The sequence below is a fragment of the Rhamphochromis sp. 'chilingali' genome (assembly GCF_963969265.1).
Source record: "Rhamphochromis sp. 'chilingali' genome assembly, chromosome: 3".
NCBI lineage: Eukaryota > Metazoa > Chordata > Actinopteri > Cichliformes > Cichlidae > Rhamphochromis > Rhamphochromis sp. 'chilingali'.
Genome location: NC_137931.1, coordinates 1163357 through 1179300, shown reverse-complemented (window position 1 = coordinate 1179300; position 15944 = coordinate 1163357). Strand labels below are relative to the sequence as shown.

Sequence of the window (15944 nt, the reverse complement as noted above, 5' to 3'; positions counted from 1 at the left end):
TACTGTCAAATATGTGTAGTCTGCAGAGACAGGATGAAGCCTAGCCAACCAAAGCTAATCTGCAGCTTACGTGAAAAAAAGAGAAGTTAGTAGAGGAATATCTTTTTCAGTCATTATCATAATGCCATTGTGAGTGTGACTCATTGCTCTGCTGCCATCCAAAAATGTGCCACATGATGTGACCCTCAAATGCACCCACAGTGGCTGACGTACCTGACAGCTGTGGTCTGTTGGTTCCACTGCTGTGCTGTCAGTCAGAGGAGCTAGTGTTTAATGCCAGGGATGTCCCGTGTGGGCTTTAAAGCTTCTTCTTTCTCATTACCAGAAATTGACACGCTTTAAATGCCTTGTCTTCACCTTCCCTTGCCCCAGTGATTGTGCTCAGTTGATTTAGCCTGTTCAGCAAATTTGCATGCGACACGAGGAAGGTTTGGACATGGCTATGGCTGAGAGCTGCTGACCTTGCTAAGCTTATCTTAAATCACCGCCTTCCATTCTCTCTGATAATTAATGTTTCATGGAGAGATTACTTTCTGGACAGCATGCACAGTGTACTGCTATTACCTTCATGTTGTGAGTATTTGCTGTAGCAGCCACCTGTTTGGATGCTCAGTTTACCATTCATTTGCCACTGACTGTAAACGTGGACCGAAAGAACGTATCGTTGAATTTGATGCCCAAGAAAATGTACCGCATTAGCACCAAAATAATGTGTCCATACAATAAATAGCTCCAAGGTTCTATCAAAGACCAAGTGATGTTTTGTTGTTTTGTTTTCTTGAGCTTTTGTTGAAGCAGTGGAGAGCAGGAAGTGTCCAGTTAGCTTGTTTCTCATGAATCTCAGGTATGCGTCTCTTGCATCTAATTTCAGAATGTCACTACAAATGAATCTCCAGCTGCAGGTTACGGTCGCCTTTTTTATAGCCACCCTGAGCAAAAAACTTGAAAAGAAAAAGGAAATCTTAATATATGATGTTTTTAATAACATATGAAAGTTGGCTTACTGATGACAACATAATGCAACAAAGGGCAAAGTGAAATGGAAACAGATGGGAGGATGAACATTCATTTTGTTGTAATTTAGAAAGATTTGCAGCGTGTTTGCATTCGGTTTGAATGAAGCTTGAAAATGTTGACAAGCTTGGTGAGATTTATATTATATTTATCCCAGATTGAGAAACCGAAGAGAGATGGAGCAAAATGCAATTTAAGTAAATCTTAGTGGTGTGGTTTAAGGTCAGTAAGTGACAGCTGATAAAACAGAATAATGGCAGATTGAAAAGAAACAGCCTGGGCCTCTACAGAATCAACGATCTAACATAGAGCATTCACCATCAATGCCACGAGTAGCACTAATCCATATACAGTGGGGCAAAAAAGTATTTAGTCAGCCACCGATTGTGTAAGTTCCCCCACTTAAAATGATGACAGAGGTCAGTAATTTGCACCAGAGGTACACTTCAACTGTGAGAGACAGAATGTGAAAAAAAAATCCATGAATTCACATGGTAGGATTTGTAAAGAATTTATTCGTAAATCAGGGTGGAAAATAAGTATTTGGTCACCTCAAACAAGGAAAATCTCTGGCTCTCACAGACCTGTAACGTCTTCTGTAAGAAGCTTTTCTGTCCCCCACTCGTTACCTGTATGAATGGCACCTGTTTGAACTCATCATCTGTATAAAAGACACCTGTCCACAGCCTCAAACAGTCAGACTCCAAACTCCGCCATGGCCAAGACCAAAGAGCTTTCGAAGGACACCAGGAAAAGTATTGTAGACCTGCACCAGACTGGGAAGAGTGAATCTACAATAGGCAAGCAGCTTGGTGTGAAAAAATCAACTGTGGGAGCAATCATCAGAAAATGGAAGACATACAAGACCACTGATAATCTCCCTCGATCTGGGGCTCCACGCAAGATCTCATCCCGTGGGGTCAAAATGATCATGAGAATGGTGAGCAAAGATCCCAGAACCACACGGGGGGACCTGGTGAATGACCTGCAGAGAGCTGGGACCAAAGTAACAAAGGTCACCATCAGTAACACACTACAACGGCAGGGAATCAAATCCCGCAGTGCCAGACGTGTTCCGCTGCTGAAGCCAGTGCATGTCCAGGCCCGTCTGAAGTTTGCCAGAGAGCACATGGATGATACAGCAGAGGATTGGGAGAATGTCATGTGGTCAGATGAAACCAAAGTAGAACTTTTTGGTATAAACTCAACTCGTCGTGTTTGGAGGAAGAAGAATACTGAGTTGCATCCCAAGAACACCATACCTACTGTGAAGCATGGGGGTGGAAACATCATGCTATGGGGCTGTTTTTCTGCCAAGGGGACAGGACGACTGATCCGTGTTAAGGACAGAATGAATGGGGCCATGTATCGTGAGATTTTGAGCCAAAACCTCCTTCCATCAGTGAGAACTTTGAAGATGAAACGAGGCTGGGTCTTCCAACATGACAATGATCCAAAACACACCGCCCGGGCAACAAAGGAGTGGCTCCGTAAGAAGCATTTGAAAGTCCTGGAGTGGCCTAGCCAGTCTCCAGACCTCAACCCCATAGAAAATCTGTGGCGGGAGTTGAAAGTCCGTGTTGCTCGGCGACAGCCCCAAAACATCACTGCTCTCGAGAAGATCTGCATGGAGGAATGGGCCAAAATACCAGCTACTGTGTGTGCAAACCTGGTAAAGACCTATAGTAAACGTTTGACCTCTGTTATTGCCAACAAAGGTTATGTTACAAAGTATTGAGTTGTATTTTTGTTATTGACCAAATACTTATTTTCCACCCTGATTTACGAATAAATTCTTTACAAATCCTACCATGTGGATTCATGGATTTTTTTTTCACATTCTGTCTCTCACAGTTGAAGTGTACCTCTGGTGCAAATTACTGACCTCTGTCATCATTTTAGGTGGGGGAACTTGCACAATCGGTGGCTGACTAAATACTTTTTTGCCCCACTGTACATCACATGGACAACAAGAACACCATGTCAATAAACGCTGAAAGCACCCATAGTGAGTCAGACCTGAGCCTATTCATAACAATATCCAGGATAGTAATATTCACTGTGTGTGTGTGTGTGTGTGGGGGGGGGGGGGGGGGGGGGGGGGGGCATGGATGCAGTACTCAGTCACCTTGTAGCTTCTTGTCTCAACTGTCATGAAAACTGTGATGATGAAAAATGTCAGGAGGTGAAATTAAACAGGATTTCAGGTGCTTCTTAGCCGGGTGTTGGAAATATGATAGTGGCTGCATGTTAACCAGCTGTTCATGCAGCCGCTGTCTGCTGCGATAATGGTCACAGCACGACGCTCACATTTATTGTTGTTCTTTGTACTACCAAAGACAGAAGGTGACACCAGTGCAGATCATTTGCTTGTTTTATATAGATTATTAATTCATTTTTTTATGTATGCATCTATATACCAACCTCAGGTATGGTCCTCAACAGGTTTTAAGAAAGAGCGGTTCTTAGATTCATATTATCCTTGTTTGAGGTGATCTTTGGAAGGCACTCTCTTTTCAAATACAGTTTAAAATGCCCTCTATGGTCACGTGTAACCAAAAACTCTCCATTGCATTTCATAAAAGGCTTCATCAGGAAATATGGGTTGGAAAGAGTCGTCAGAGAGTTTTAATAGAAACAAGCTATTATTTTCTTTGGTCCTGGTGTTAGACAGCTGTGCTATATGTCATGATACATCAACTGGTGAAGTTTAAATGAGGTAAGATTTGCAATGTTGCTAATGGCTTTACATATTGACATGTTTGTTGCAACATATATTATGTCTGACGTATGTCTGAGATTGTGGCTGTTTATTCACATCCTGTTGGTAATTCTAGTTTGTTTTTTAACTTAAATGTAACTTATACATTTAAGTTTCAATGAGATAAAGAAATACTTGTCATTTCCAGTATGAGTGTAAGTGAATGTTATTAAATTAAACACAGTGACTCATACGCTCTGTGGCCTGTGAACAGTTTGTGCCCAAAGCTTCAGCACTTGGCATTCTGCCGGGCCACCGTCTGTCCACAGAGCTGCAGTGCCAGTTTCACTTTCATATGTGTCACTCACTCTGTATGTCATCTGATGCTATTTTCTAGTAAAAATCCATTTTTTATCTCACCTCAGATTTTCTATGTGGATGAAGTAAGTTTGCATTAGCGTGCATTAGTGTAACTTGCTCCAAGACCTTGGTTTCCCTACACCAATATTGATAATGTCAATTAGCAACTTGGTTTCCAAAATGACTCATCAGCAGAATAAATTATGGACTTATTTTACTAACAAAATACCAAAAATGTTCATGTCATGTTGTTCTGATCCTATTTCCCTTTGGCATCAAAATAAAACACATTTCAAAATCAGGAATTTATGTTAATTCTTTTTCCAAGCACTGCAGGCACTGGTCATAAAAAGTGTGACAGATACTCAGGGTTCTTCCCTTTTGTCTTCTGCGAGACGAGCAGCTCAGAAGAGGATTTTGATTCACGTCATACTTCCACTGAATGCCCAGGGGATTCTCCTTTCCTGTTGGCTGATTATCATCAACTCAGAACAAGGGGATAAACCTCTCTCCACCAAAATAAGAACAAAATCAGATTGGCTCAGAGCAGGTTAGTTAGGTACAGTTTAAGTGATTTGATAAGATAAGATAAGATAAGATAACCTTTATTAGTCCCACACGTGGGAAATTTGTTTTGTCACAGCAGGAAGTGGACAGTGCAAAAGTTATGAGGCAAAAATTAGAATACAATAAGAATAAATACAGTACACAACTGTACAGAATAGAATAAAATAAAATACTATATACAGTAGAATAAAATAAAATAAATATACAATAAGATAAAAATAGAATACAAATACAAATACTATATACAACTGAGTAAAAATACAACGATGACAGAAAGGATTATTGCACTTAGTGTTATTGCATATGTATGGATGTGTGTGTTTGTTCAGTTAAAGTCTTTGTTGTGGAGTCTGACAGCAGTGGGGAGGAAAGACCTGCGAAATCTCTCCGTCCCACACCGTGGGTGCCGCAGTCTCCCACTGAAGGAGCTGCTCAGTGCTGTCACAGTCTGCTGCATGGGGTGGGAGATGTTGTCCATCAGGGATGACAGCTTAGCCGCCGTTCTCCTGTCACTCACCACCTCCACTGGGTCCAGAGGGCATCCTAGAACAGAGCTGGCCCTTCGGATCACCCTGTTCAGTCTCTTCCTGTCCCCAGCAGAGATGCTGCCGCCCCAGCAGACCACGCCATAAAAGATAGCAGAAGCCACAACAGAGTCATAGAAGGTCTTCAGGAGTGGGCCCTCCACCCCAAACGACCTGAGTCTCCGCAGCAGGTACAGCCTGCTCTGCCCTTTCCTGTAGAGGGCGTCTGAGTTATGAGTCCAGTCCAGTCTATTGTTCAGATGAACACCAAGGTACCTGTAGCTGTCCACAGCCTCAATGTCCATACCTTGGATGTTCAGTGGTTGCAGTGGAGAATGCTTGTGCCTGCGGAAGTCTACCACCAGTTCCTTGGTTTTACTGGCGTTGATCTGGAGGTAGTTCAGCTGGCACCAGTCCACAAAGTCTTGATTCAGTCCTCTGTACTCCTTGTCGTCCCCATCAGTGATGAGGCCGACTATTGCAGAGTCATCAGAGAACTTCTGCAGGAAGCACTGGGTGGAATTGTGGGAGAAGTCTGCAGTGTAGATGGTGAAGAGGAACGGAGCCAGAACCGTTCCCTGTGGGGCCCCCGTACTGCAGACGACCCTGTCCGACACACAGCCCTGAGTCCTCACATACTGTGGTCGGTCGGTGAGGTAGTCCAGGATCCAGGTAGTGAGGTGATGGTCCACTCCAGAGTTCACCAGCTTGTCCTTTAGAACCGAGGGAAGAATGGTGTTGAAGGCACTGGAGAAATCAAAGAACATGATTCTCACAGTGCTTCCAGCGGTCTCCAGGTGAGCGAGGGAACGATGTAGGAGGTGAATGACGGCATCATCCGCTCCAATGCCAGGCTGGTAGGCAAACTGAAGTGGGTCCAGTGATGAGCTTATTAGGCGCCGAAGCTGAGCCAGGACCAACCGCTCCAGGGTCTTCATCAGGTGGGATGTCAGAGCCACCGGCCTGTAGCTGTTGAGGTCCTTTTTGGTTTAGGATTCCTACTACTTCATTTGCTTTGCTCCTGCTAAATTGCTTGAATAAAATTCTAAATTGTGGACATTCACTTTTAACCTTTTATGGAGCAGTAAAGGTAAAAGTCTGAGGATTATTCTTTATTTGTGCAAATAGCTCTTACAGGTTTCCCCTGGTGGCTGTAGTTCAGGTGGTAGAGCCTACCAGTCGATCCTTGTCTGCTCCAGTCTGTATGCCAAATATCTTTGGCCAAGATACTAACCCCACGTTGTCTGAATGTCTGTGGGATGGAAGCACTTACGTAGAGCATAGAATAAAGTTAGGGTTGTGTAAAGCACTATGGGTGCTCAGAAGTAGGGCTGAACGATTATGGAAAATAATCTAATTGCGATTTTTTGCCCCAATATTGCGATTGCGATGCGATATGCGATTATTTTTTAAGGTCTTTGTCTTCTGTATTATTAAACAAAGACAAGCAATACATCATATAGTATGGCCAATACTATATTACATTAATTTTAAACTGTTCTTTCCTGGAAGACAGACCTCTGTTATGATGACATGAGGTGATGCATGAATTGATGACTGACATTTTTATTTAACTTCTTCAATCACAACAGTATATTTGAACATACACAATAGTTTATTTTTAGCTTACAAACATCTGAGCATAAAGTGCTGACAAGGAACCCTGGTGTAAACATTAAAATGAAAGTCAGTACAATGTGCAGATTGCAGAAATATACATAAAAAAAAATCAGTGGCTTTACCACACTCAGTTTTTCGACATCTGTGAACTACTAGACAGTCATTCAATTAAAAAATAATATTAAATAAATAAAACTAATAAATAAAAAATACACACATCTTACTGATCTCTGCAGTCAGTAACATTACACATAAAGTGCAAACATAATAGCAATTGTATAAACACACACACAAACACGCCTTTAAAGTTTAAAGGCGTGAAATTGGACGGTCTAGTTCAGATTAGCGTCACCGCTGTCTCGGTGGAGTTTAATAAACTCGGCCGTCTGCTTCTTGCTATCTAAAATATAACCAGACACTGGTGTAAATTCTCGACTGTCTCATACTTCTGTTTAATAAGTTTTCTGTTTGACGTTTAGTCAGCTGTGTGAAAACCAAGGAGGAACCCACCCGGGGGATTAATAAAGTTTTATTTTATCTAATCTAATAACTTTAATCTCAGCCAAACCGATTTACTCACGAACAAACAAAACACTGAAAAAAGCCCAACAATAACATTTTTAGGTTGTCTAAGTGACTTATATATTACGTTTAACCCGAGCAGCGAAACTCCGCGGTGATCTGAAAATGATGTGCCGGAGTTGTGCCGTTCTCGGCCGCATCAGTAACCCTCGAGCTCCCGGCTAGCTGTCGAGCTGGTGGGTAGCAGACGCCTCTGAAAACGTCGAAGCACTTTTGCAAATATGGGATATCTTGATAAACCGAGCAGATATTTGATGTTTACACAGCTACTTTCTCGCCTGAAAATATGTTAAAAGTTTATTTTGTGACCCAGAAAGATTAGTATGAGTAATTTTAAAACTTAGTAGCGGCCGCCATTGCTGGAAACTGGAGTTTGGCTGGGCCGCGCTATGAATTCTGGGATATGGTAGTAATTTGGACAGCCTTCGGCGCGTCGCTGTGACGTAATCGGTCTACAAATGCGGCCTCAGGAGGATGCAGCCCATGAATTGTATAATATAATCGCAGTATAATCGCAGCCTTTGCGGTTAGAAAATTGCACTTGATCATGTCGCGATATTATCGCAAATGCGATATATCGTTCAGCCCTACTCAGAAGAGCACTGTACAAAAACCCGTCCATTACCTAGTGGCACTAAATGAATCTTTCCTTGGCGCCTGCTGTCCAGGCTACTAAAATCATTCCAGAGATGACAAGTGCCACAATCAGTAGGGGAACTACCTTTAACAGGTGAGACTGATGAATTGTAGGACTACTAATGAGGACTGGGTGAGACTCAGATACAAGGAAAATGTGTTAATGAACCACATTTTTCAGCTTTTGATATTTTTCTTTAAAAAACAAACAAACTTTGAGTCCCTTTTGTCTATTTGAAATTAGCGTCATCATTAAAATGAAACACCAGCTTGTTTAACTCTACGTTATGCAGTGCTACACGTAACGTGCTAATTTACCCCAAAAAGTTTTGTCTAAACGATGTTTCAAATTGACATGTAGATTTATTTTTTTCTTTAAGCCTGTGCTTCTAAAATGTTGTCAATGCTGCATCTCTAGGCTGTAGGCTTAGTTATGCATGCAGTCTATTTTGAGGACATAGTGCTTTGAAATGAAGCACTGACTAATCTTCACACATCCTGAAGACTGCCTGATAGGCGTGCCTCTCTCTTTGGCTTCTTTGTGGTGAGATATGTGAGGGGAGAGAGAAACGGGGAAAAGAACAGGAATGAAAGACTGAAGGGAGAAGGGAAAAAGGAAGGGGAGCAGTGCCAGGACCCGTGGTCATCCTACAGGGTGTACGAGGCTGCCAGAGCCCTTGTAATCTCCCCTTACCCTGCCCTCCATCCCATCTCTCTCATCCTTTCCACTTCACCATGACAAACAGGATCGGCTCTCTATGAAAAAGCCAAAGGCTACCTCTTGTCTTTCTTTCCCCTTTCTTACCCAGCCGCCCTCATCCCATTTGTCATTTACCCTGCCTCACTCTTGGTTAACTCACAGGGACTGGCTGTTGCTGCCCGGCTGTTGCTGCCCGGCTTGGCTGCCGAGCTCCCAGGCCTGGCAAGAACGCTCCACCAGTTCCCCCAGTGTCAGCATTTAGAAACCCTCTTAATGGGTTTAGGCACATTTGCTAATTTGTCAACAAGTTTTGGATGTGGAAGCTTCTGCCAAGCTGCTCGGTCTGGCACTTGACTGAAATGGATGTCTGCTGGCCAACCGTTTGTGTAGGCATGGGCAAAATCAAATTCAAAGCACTTTCAGTACTTGACAGTGAGTGGCTTGTAAACGATAACAATTATTTTTTTATCATTCTGCATATTAATAGAGATGAATTCAGATATTATTCAGACAATACTTTAATGCTAGAATGATAATGAATTGAATAAAATTGAAATTTGGAGTAAGAAATGGCACATTTCCATGCCAAGGCATGTTTGTGGTTCTTCAAATCAATTTGGTCATCACATAAAGTCATTCCATGACATCTATTGTGCTGTATCACTGGCCATTTGATTGATTTATACCTGTTTACGAGGTACAATGACATGGCAGTGGGAAAAAAGGTGATTTAAGGCAGCGGTCCCCAACCCTTTTTTATCATGGACCAGTTTCACGTTGGACAAACTGTCTGTGTGTGTGTTTGGGTGATGTAATGCAAATATAATGATCCTTGAAATTTTCTTTTAAATGCAGCTTTCTTTTTGTTGGCGCTCTCCGATTCTTCTGGTGTCACATCTTTGGCTTTCTCTCCATTTTCAAAGACGCTCTCCAGTGATTTTTTTGTCTTTGTGTCATTTTTGCAAGGACTTAATGATGCATTGAACGAAGAAAAAAAACCTCTGCACTCTGTGATGTTTGCGTTATGTAAGTTTCCAGGTGGAGGCCGACCATTGGTGGAAGATGGAATGAGGCCGGCTACAAATTGGGACCTGACTGGGCCGGCAGCCTCTCCTACTTCCTGTTTGTAGCGAGCCGTGCGTTCGGCCCTGTGTTCTGTGTGACTGAGTTTCCTGAGATGAGAAGAGCTAGGCTGCAGTGGAAATAGTTTAGAAAGACCTCTATCTGGACATGGTAGCTGTAGGGGTGGGAAGCCGCTTCTTTTTAGAACCTTTTTCTCGTGTTTCGGTTAGGGAGACAGGTAAGAGGCTTGTATTTTCTTTTAGGGTTTTCTCACTGTAGGGAAGTTAGTTCTGTTTCATTTCTAGTGTGTTTTGTTTGTTGTTTTGTCCATGCCCACCCTGATGCTCGCTACCTGTTGAATTAATAAAACAAATAGTGGCTGTGTGTTTTACTTCTTTGCTTTCTTTTTCTTGTTTTCCTTGTGTTGCACTCCGGCTCCCCCTAGGCCGGTGCAACAGGGATATTTTCTTGACACACTTTAGAACCAGCAGGGTTGTCAAAACACAACAACCTACCTCAGTATCGTTGTTGACCATGTCCATCCACTTATCACCAGTGCCCCCATCTTCTAATCACTGTTTCCAGCTGGAGATTTGTTATTGTGTCTTTGTCGCATAGCTCAAATCACCTCACTGTTATGTGACGGCTGTGTGCAGATCAGGCCTAACGAAACAGGGGAAGCAAAACCAGATACATAACATCAGACCTGGACCTTCAAAATAAAACAGGAAACACAGACTGAAAATAATAACACAGAGCTGGAATTTAGCACAAGTTCCCTTTGAAACTTTAATATATAAGATTCCTATTTTTAAAAAAGTCACCAGCAGGAGGTAGCATTTACCAGACAGTTTCGTGCACATACACTCTGTGCATAACAGTTTAGAGGCAAATTTAAAGGAAATTTGTGGGCTTTTGGTTGGTTCTTTTGCTTTGTGCTTGTAGAAACGAGGATGATAGGTAGTATTTTAAGTTTAATAGATAGTAGGTACTTCTTCAAGTATATTCTACAGCATTGTACACACTAGTACCTCTAGATGGTTTCAGAAGATTTTAAAAAGAAGCTAAGTGCAGCTTTGAAATAATTATACAGAGAAGCACAATCTTCTGTTTTCATAATATACTCAAGGTCACATTGATTCAGATGAGAAATATAACACTATTTCACCAGTTTAACTTGCCTCCAGATTAAAAAAAGTGTACTAGGCATTTCAGAGATTAAAAAATTACTTGTAATTTGAATACTCCCATTAAATCAGTGCCTTTTGGAAGTAAAGAATAGATCTCTTTTCTCTTGTGTGTTTTCACCAATACAGGGTTTCTAAGCACAGGAGACCAGGCAGCCAAGGGCAACTATGGACTGCTGGATCAAATTCAGGCTCTCAGGTGGATCAAAGAAAACATCCAGGCCTTCAAAGGAGACCCAAAGCGAGTGACCATTTTTGGCTCTGGTGCAGGAGCATCGTGTGTCAGCCTGCTAACCCTCTCACATTACTCAGAAGGTACATGTTCTTTTTCACGGATCAAGGCACAACCACAGTAATATATGCTCAAAAGCAGGGGTCTTGTCATCAGTTTATAATTCCTGCTGTTATTTTGATATAGTGTGGATTTCACATCAAAAACAAACCCACAGTGAATCGTGAAGCGTGGAAGTTTTTTTTAAAGCAGACCTGAAATGATAACACATTTCATAGTAGAGGAAACAATGTAGCAAAAAGACATCTGTTTTCTCTTGTTTAGTTAAAATTAAAATTAACTCCTACAGTATTAAATAGATTCATGCAGTTATTTAGACCTATCCTTCACTTACCCTTGATATTAAGGATGCAAACAAGTAGCTCCTGCATCTGTTTCCTCTTGCTTTGCATTTACATACATCTGTGGCAAGGGGCATGTGCAATAGTTAACAATGGCAACACTATTTTGAGGTATTTATTTGTCCTTGAGTGGATATATGTATACCTAGGTAATCAGATTTTTCTCAAACATAGACTGGATTCGTTCATATTCAGTTCTAGCAAATCAAACACTTAATTGACTTAATTGTGCACAGCAACTAGAGGTCGATGGGCAATTTTTGTAAACAAAGAAACAAAACCACAGAAAAGAGAACATAACCTCAATATAAACCTAAGCTCTGCTCAGCTGGAGGAAGCGCTTCAGTTTGTATATCCATCGCCCCGCCTGTTCACCGTGTGTACTTTGTAGCTTTTTCAAACAAAAAATATTCCTGTATGAAAATGGAGTGTTTGCTCTTTGTCTCTTAGATTATTTCTAATACAGAGAACACTTCATACGTATGACAAACATGCACGTTCCTTGGGTTGTTTATCATATTTGATACTGAAATGCAGTCTGTAGTCATTTACACTGGAGCATGAGGTATGAATGAGAAAAAGACTGTATTTACATCTTTGTTTACAGACAATAATATGGAAAATTTTAATTAAAAAACACAAAAGATAATTCTTCTAGTAAAAACAAACAAACAAGCAAAAAACAGGATTTGGAAGATTTGGAAAATGTTCTCGCAGTTCCCCTTCAGCTGTCCTCTCTTTGTGATATGAAAACTTTGTGAAAAACAAAACTCTGCACAAAATGTATATTTTTATCTTGCTGGTAAAAGTCTCTTGGTCGCTTTACCAAATATGCGAGGGAAGATTTTTATTTCCTTATGTCATGGCTATTTTGGCGTTTCATTTTCCTTATCTTGTACTTGAAGAAACATGAATGGCTTGATAGACACATATAAAATCCCTTGTGTTCAATTGCTGCAGCAGTCATGGTGCCCATACACCCTTGTAGGCAACCTTCATTTCATCAGACTTCACAAAGGAAGGTATTGTCACTTGTTGCCTCAGTTGGATCTCTGTTGTAAAGCTGCCATAAAGATTTATGTAGCTTCAACATTTGCATTAGCAGCACACCAGAAGCTGATAACACTCTCACTCTTTCAGTGTGTTTAGTTTTAGAGTGAACATCTAACTAACAGTGACAGTGGTGAAAGCTTGTACACGACTAACCAGGCTTTATGGGAAACATCTGCTCTGTCCGAATAACATACTTTTAACTGAGCCCGGCTGAGTCACCACTGTGTTTGCATGAATATAAATAGAACCCATGGCTTCAGTGTTCCTACCGCACTGTGGCCCACTTACTGACTGGCAGCTCGAGAAGTCATGCTAACAATGTTCCAGAATGTGGAACCAGCCTGAAGTATAGTAACAGCAAATATCTTCTATATGCCAGTTTATCATTCATTCATTCGTTAGAGACAGAAAGACGTAAATTAAATATTATGAATTATTCTATTATTTGCTATGAAATGTGTGCTGGAAATAATGGAGACATGGCTTCTTAGAATTCTGTTATACTGGTCTGCATGCCCAGTGTTATTTGAGAAGTCTTACCCACATCACATCATCATGTACTAATGTGTAGTCATGACCTCTTTGGCAACACATTTTATCACACTTTGTACCCACTTAGTACATGTTGTTATTTTTATTTTTTACATGTAGGGTAGATGGATAGAAATGTTTTCTGTAAGTGTTGAAGTGTTGGAGGACTGGCTAACCGAAAAGAAACTAATACATGAGCAGATCTGGCAGCACAAATGAATCAGCTACTAATGGAGGAGATGCCTCCATAATGGCTAACTGAAGGCCGGACAGTCCTGATCCTCAAGGATCCCCAGACTGGTCCCATCCAACTACCAGCCATTACCCTGCCTCAGCTTAACATGGATGCTCCTGAAAGGCATCATAGCGGCTAAGATGAACAGGCTCAATACATCAGCAGGCCCCAGAAAGGAACTGGCAGAAACACCAGAGGGGCAAAACACCAACTCCGTGTAGATAGAGCAGTCTCTCGAGTCTGTAAGACCAGACTAACCGACCTGTGCACCGCCTGTATTGACTATAAGAAAAGCTGCAACACTGCATCAGACATGGATCCAGAAATGCCTAAAACAGTACAAATGCAACAAGATCCAAATCGCATATGTCAGGAATTTTATGGGTATATAGCAAACGCCATTAAGTGTGGGATTTCCCAAGTATTAACCTGTCCACGGCTGTTCTGCATAGGCCTGAACACTCTCAGCCAGATCGTTAATAAGACTGGCTACAGATATTACATACTACTGGCATGCTACAAGCTGTATGCCAGGAGTGAACAAGACATCAGTTCACTGATCCACACGACTCGGAACTCCAGCAAAGACATTGGAACGTCATTCGGACAAAGAGGGAAGGTAGTCAGAACTGAGGGGATTGCACTACCAGAAGGCAACATTGGAGATATTGAAAACAGCTACAAGTACCTTGGAATCCCACAGGCAAATGGGAATGATGAAGAGCCCACTAGGAAAGCCGTAAACACTTAATTCCTTCAGAGAGTAAACAAGTCCTGAGGAGTGAGCTGAATGGGAATAACAAGATCTGGGCAATCAATGCTTACACCCTGCTGGGATCATAAGTCCTGCACCCTGAGACCGTAAGCTGAGCGGAAGGTGGCCAAGGACTAGTGAGTGTCAGGATAAAACAACAAAGACCCATGAGTACATCAGGAAGATGACCAAAACTCGTCATTTGCTTAGTGAATACCTCAAGCAGCAAAACCCAAGAAAGAAGAGGAGCCGTAGAGGGTTAATTACTATAGTCTTACAATAGAATAATGTACATCAAATTGCTTGAGAATTAGTTCTCCCAGATCATAACTGTGCTTGTCTTGCTTGGTATAGTGTTAACAAACAAATGGCAAAACATTTGCTTTATCAAGGTGAAAGGTTGCCTAAGAGAGTTGAGGCTTTGTTAAAGGTGGTCATACCAAATACTGACTTTCTAGCTTGTTTGAACTTGAAAACTCAGTTTTTGTTTCATATGTTGTATTTCCATGTTCAATAAACTGCTGCACCAGTTTTTAACAATGTGTGACAATGAATCTGAAAATAACTTTCACAGAATTTTTCAGCGATTCTGAATTCAATTAAATGGTAAAAGGGCATGTACTCAGTAATCACTGTAACCAGACAAACAGTTAAATAGATTGGAGTGCCATCAAAATCTGTTTTGAAAGAGAAAAGTACTGCCGATTTTGCAATACCAATTTAAACCATAAAGCATGAATACAGTGAAGTGTGTATATTACTAACACGAATTCCAATCTCAGATCTGTTCCAGAAAGCCATCATCCAGAGCGGCACTGCTCTGTCCAGCTGGGCAGTCAACTACCAGCCTGCCAAATATACAAGAGCCCTGGCTGAGAAGGTGGGCTGCAACATGCTGGACACCATCGACCTGGTGGAGTGTCTGCAGAAGAAGAACTACAAGGAACTAATTGAGCAGTACATCACACCCGCTAAGTACCACATTGCCTTCGGGCCAGTGATCGATGGTGATGTGATCCCCGATGACCCCCAGATTCTCATGGAGCAAGGGGAGTTCCTGAACTATGACATTATGCTGGGGGTCAATCAGGGTGAGGGGTTCAAATTTGTTGATGGCATTGTGGACAGTGAGGATGGCGTGTCTGCCAATGATTTTGACTTTGCTGTTTCTGACTTTGTTGACCATCTGTATGGCTACCCTGAGGGCAAAGACACTCTCCGTGAAACCATCAAATTCATGTACACTGACTGGGCTGACAAGGAGAACCCAGAAACTCGCCGCAAAACCCTGGTGGCTCTGTTTACTGACCATCAGTGGGTGGCACCAGCTGTGGCCACAGCTGACCTCCATGCTCAGTATGGTTCGCCCACATATTTCTATGCTTTCTATCACCACTGTCAGAGTGACATGAAGCCCAGCTGGGCTGACTCAGCTCATGGAGATGAAGTCCCATACGTATTTGGAATCCCCATGATTGGCCCAACGGATCTCTTCAACTGCAATTTCTCCAAGAATGACGTGATGTTAAGTGCTGTTGTCATGACCTACTGGACGAACTTTGCTAAAACAGGGTAAGTGCTTCTGTTCCTTCACTGCTCTTTCTATTTAATGCCTCTATAGAATCAGTAGTATCAAACTCTTCTGAATACGTGTAAAATAACACAAGACAAACAGACAAATAATTAAAGAAGCCAAAAACATCAGATTCAGTAAAAGGATTAGATGTTATAGTCCCTGATATTGCATTGCTTTTCACTCGCTGGGCCCACGTCCTCATTTTAGGT

The 15944-nt window shown here is 41.8% G+C and overlaps 1 protein-coding gene across 2 annotated transcripts in view; it reads left to right on the top strand.

Moving 5' to 3' along the window:
• nlgn4xa (neuroligin 4 X-linked a) overlaps positions 1-15944 on the top strand; it is a 125571-nt gene that overhangs the window by 88426 nt on the left and 21201 nt on the right. For both annotated transcript variants that reach the window (XM_080877630.1, XM_080877631.1), the window contains exons 4-5: positions 11083-11268; positions 14942-15731. In XM_080877630.1, coding sequence (XP_080733756.1) covers positions 11083-11268; positions 14942-15731 — 976 coding nt within the window. The remainder of the gene's footprint in view (positions 1-11082; positions 11269-14941; positions 15732-15944) is intronic.